Source organism: Octodon degus, unplaced genomic scaffold, assembly GCF_000260255.1.
Source record: "Octodon degus isolate 3935 unplaced genomic scaffold, OctDeg1.0 scaffold00245, whole genome shotgun sequence".
Classification (NCBI taxonomy): domain Eukaryota; kingdom Metazoa; phylum Chordata; class Mammalia; order Rodentia; family Octodontidae; genus Octodon; species Octodon degus.
In genome coordinates, this window is record NW_004524821.1 from 441206 (window position 1) to 443651 (window position 2446).

General features: G+C 44.5%; 1 protein-coding gene across 1 annotated transcript in view; it reads left to right on the forward strand.

The window, feature by feature from the left end:
- The window catches only part of P3h1 (prolyl 3-hydroxylase 1), a 15128-nt gene that overhangs the window by 1327 nt on the left and 11355 nt on the right, over nucleotides 1–2446 (forward strand). The window contains exon 2 of the mRNA XM_004645938.2: nucleotides 1333–1485. Coding sequence (XP_004645995.1) covers nucleotides 1333–1485 — 153 coding nt within the window. The remainder of the gene's footprint in view (nucleotides 1–1332; nucleotides 1486–2446) is intronic.

The window sequence follows — 2446 nt, forward strand, 5'->3', positions numbered from 1 at the left end:
AAGTTGTGGGGATCGAACCACAGCAACCTGAGCCTGACTGCTTTGTTGAAGCAGCCACTTAAAGAACGAACCTACGAAGCTACGAGGCAGGCCCCCTCCATCGCACTTTTAAGCAGCTTGCATTTATTAACTCATTTGCCCAGAGCTTCCTGGTATTTTGTCGGAGGGAGCCGTGCTGGATAACTATTATGTCTATAGTTTAACAGATCTTAAGTTCTACCAAAAGAGAGACATTTAGTATCTTGAGTAATCCCAGATTTCCACCTACGCAACAGCATTCTGCTTATGCAGTTACCTTCTATTTCTCCCAATGACTTGGAAGAGCACAGGCCTTTTGAGGACAAAATAATTGGGCTATGGTTTTGGTTGCTTAACAGCACCACTTAAAATCCTTTGACAAACACTGAATACCTACTACATTCCAGTTTTTAAACAGATGATTAAATGCTTTTCTTGCTTGTCTTTGCTGCTAAGCATCATGGTAGTGAAGGCTAGTAAAGGGACATGTAGGTAAAGCTAGAAACACAAAGGAGGCAGCAGGCCAGGGAGATGGCTCAGTGGAATAACCGCTTCCCTGGCAAGCGCAGGGACCTGAGTTCAATCCCTGGCTCTGGGGGGAAAAAAAAAAAAAAAAAGGAGGCAGAAGCTAGCTTTATCTCTGAGATATTGGGCCTGACCAAAGAGATGATACAGTCCAAATATGTATTGCTTGAGAGCAAATCCATAAAAGAACAGATGAGAGAATTTCTCATTTTACAATTGGACAATTCTTTTTGGTATTGAACTCAAGACCCTGCACTTGCTAGGCAAGCACTTATTCTGAGCCATCTCCCTGGCCCCCTTCCCTACTCCTGAATCCTTGAAATGTTAAAGTTAGGACTCTTACCTGGGCAGCCAGTCTTCATAGCTCTCCCTACAATATGCCCTTTGTTTTAAGCTAGAGCTTTGCACCACTGGCATTACCTTCTATAACTGGGGAGGCCCTCAGGCTCATTGGGGAAATAGCTGCCGATGTCTCCAGGCCACTGTGCTCCTAATGGCCTGGCTTGTGATTGCTGCAGTAGTTGGGTTTGCTGGGGCTGGCAAAGCCTCGGCAAACTGCCTATGGGCTCAGAAAGGGTTGGGGAGGCCAAGACTGCCTGTTTTCCATGGACTGTGTGTATGGGCACAAGCCTTCTAAACTTGGGTATGGGCCTGGACAGATGGCTCAGTAGAATAAGCGCTTGCTTGGCTAATGCAAGGATCTGAGTTCAATCCCTGGTTCCACAAAAAAATAAAAATAAAAAATAATAAACTTGGGTGTGAGCGTGATACTCTGTGCTTCACTTCTAGATAAACAAGCTGGAGAAAGCTGTAGCTGCAGCACACACCTTCTTTGTGGGCAATCCGGAGCACATGGAGATGCGGCAGAACCTGGACTACTACCAAACCATGTCTGGAGTGAAAGAGGCCGACTTCAAGGACCTCGAGGCCAAACCCCACATGGTGAAAAAGACTTTCTGCTTTTTCTCTTCTTTTTCTTTAGAATAACTAGAATTATTTTCTGATTACAGAAGTAGCAAATGTTCATAATATACCATTGAAATACATAGAGAAATACATAAAGCAATCACTGATAATAGTGCTCTCTGGAGAAAACCAGTAATTGATATTTTAGCCTGTTTTTAAGTCTTGCATATCAAATTTCGTAAGCCTAATTTGGTATTACAGTGTGCATTTTTTTTTAGCATCCTTGACCTACCATTCTTGTGTTCTCTTCTATTTTAATAGCTTACAAATAGGAATTTTTATTTTTTTTGGCGGAACTGGGGATTGAACTTGAGCCCTTGTGCTTGCCAGGGAAGCACTTATTCCACCGAGCCATCTCCCTGGCCCACAAATAGGAATATTGATTAGAGAGCCTACAGGGATGTGCACTGCAGTGGTAGAGCCCTGCTTAGTGTGCTCGAGGCCCTGGATCCAGTCCAACACCAAGGGAAATAAGGAGAATACTAGAAGCACTACCAGAATCAGAACACACAAGGACCATTACCATGGACTTGGGAGGCTGCATCCCCAGTCACAGAATGACTTTTCAAGACAGAGACTTGCTGTATATTTCAGGCTGGCCTTGAACTCATTATGGAGCCCAGGCTGGCCTCAAACTCATAGCAATCCCCATGCCTCAGCCTCCCGAGTGCTGGGATTATAGCCTGCCCCACCACACACTGCCCCAGAATGACTTTTGAAAGTATGTTATTAAAAAAATAAAAATAGGTGCTGGGGAGATGGCTCAGTAGAATAAGCGCTTCCCTGGCAAGCGCAAGGGCTTGAGTTCAATCCCTGGTTCCACAAAAAAATAAATAAATAAAAATAAAAAAATAAAGGGCTGGGGCTGGAGAGATGGCTCAGTGGTCTAAAGCACCTACTTGGAACAAGCTTGGCAAGGCATCAGGGACCGCGGTTC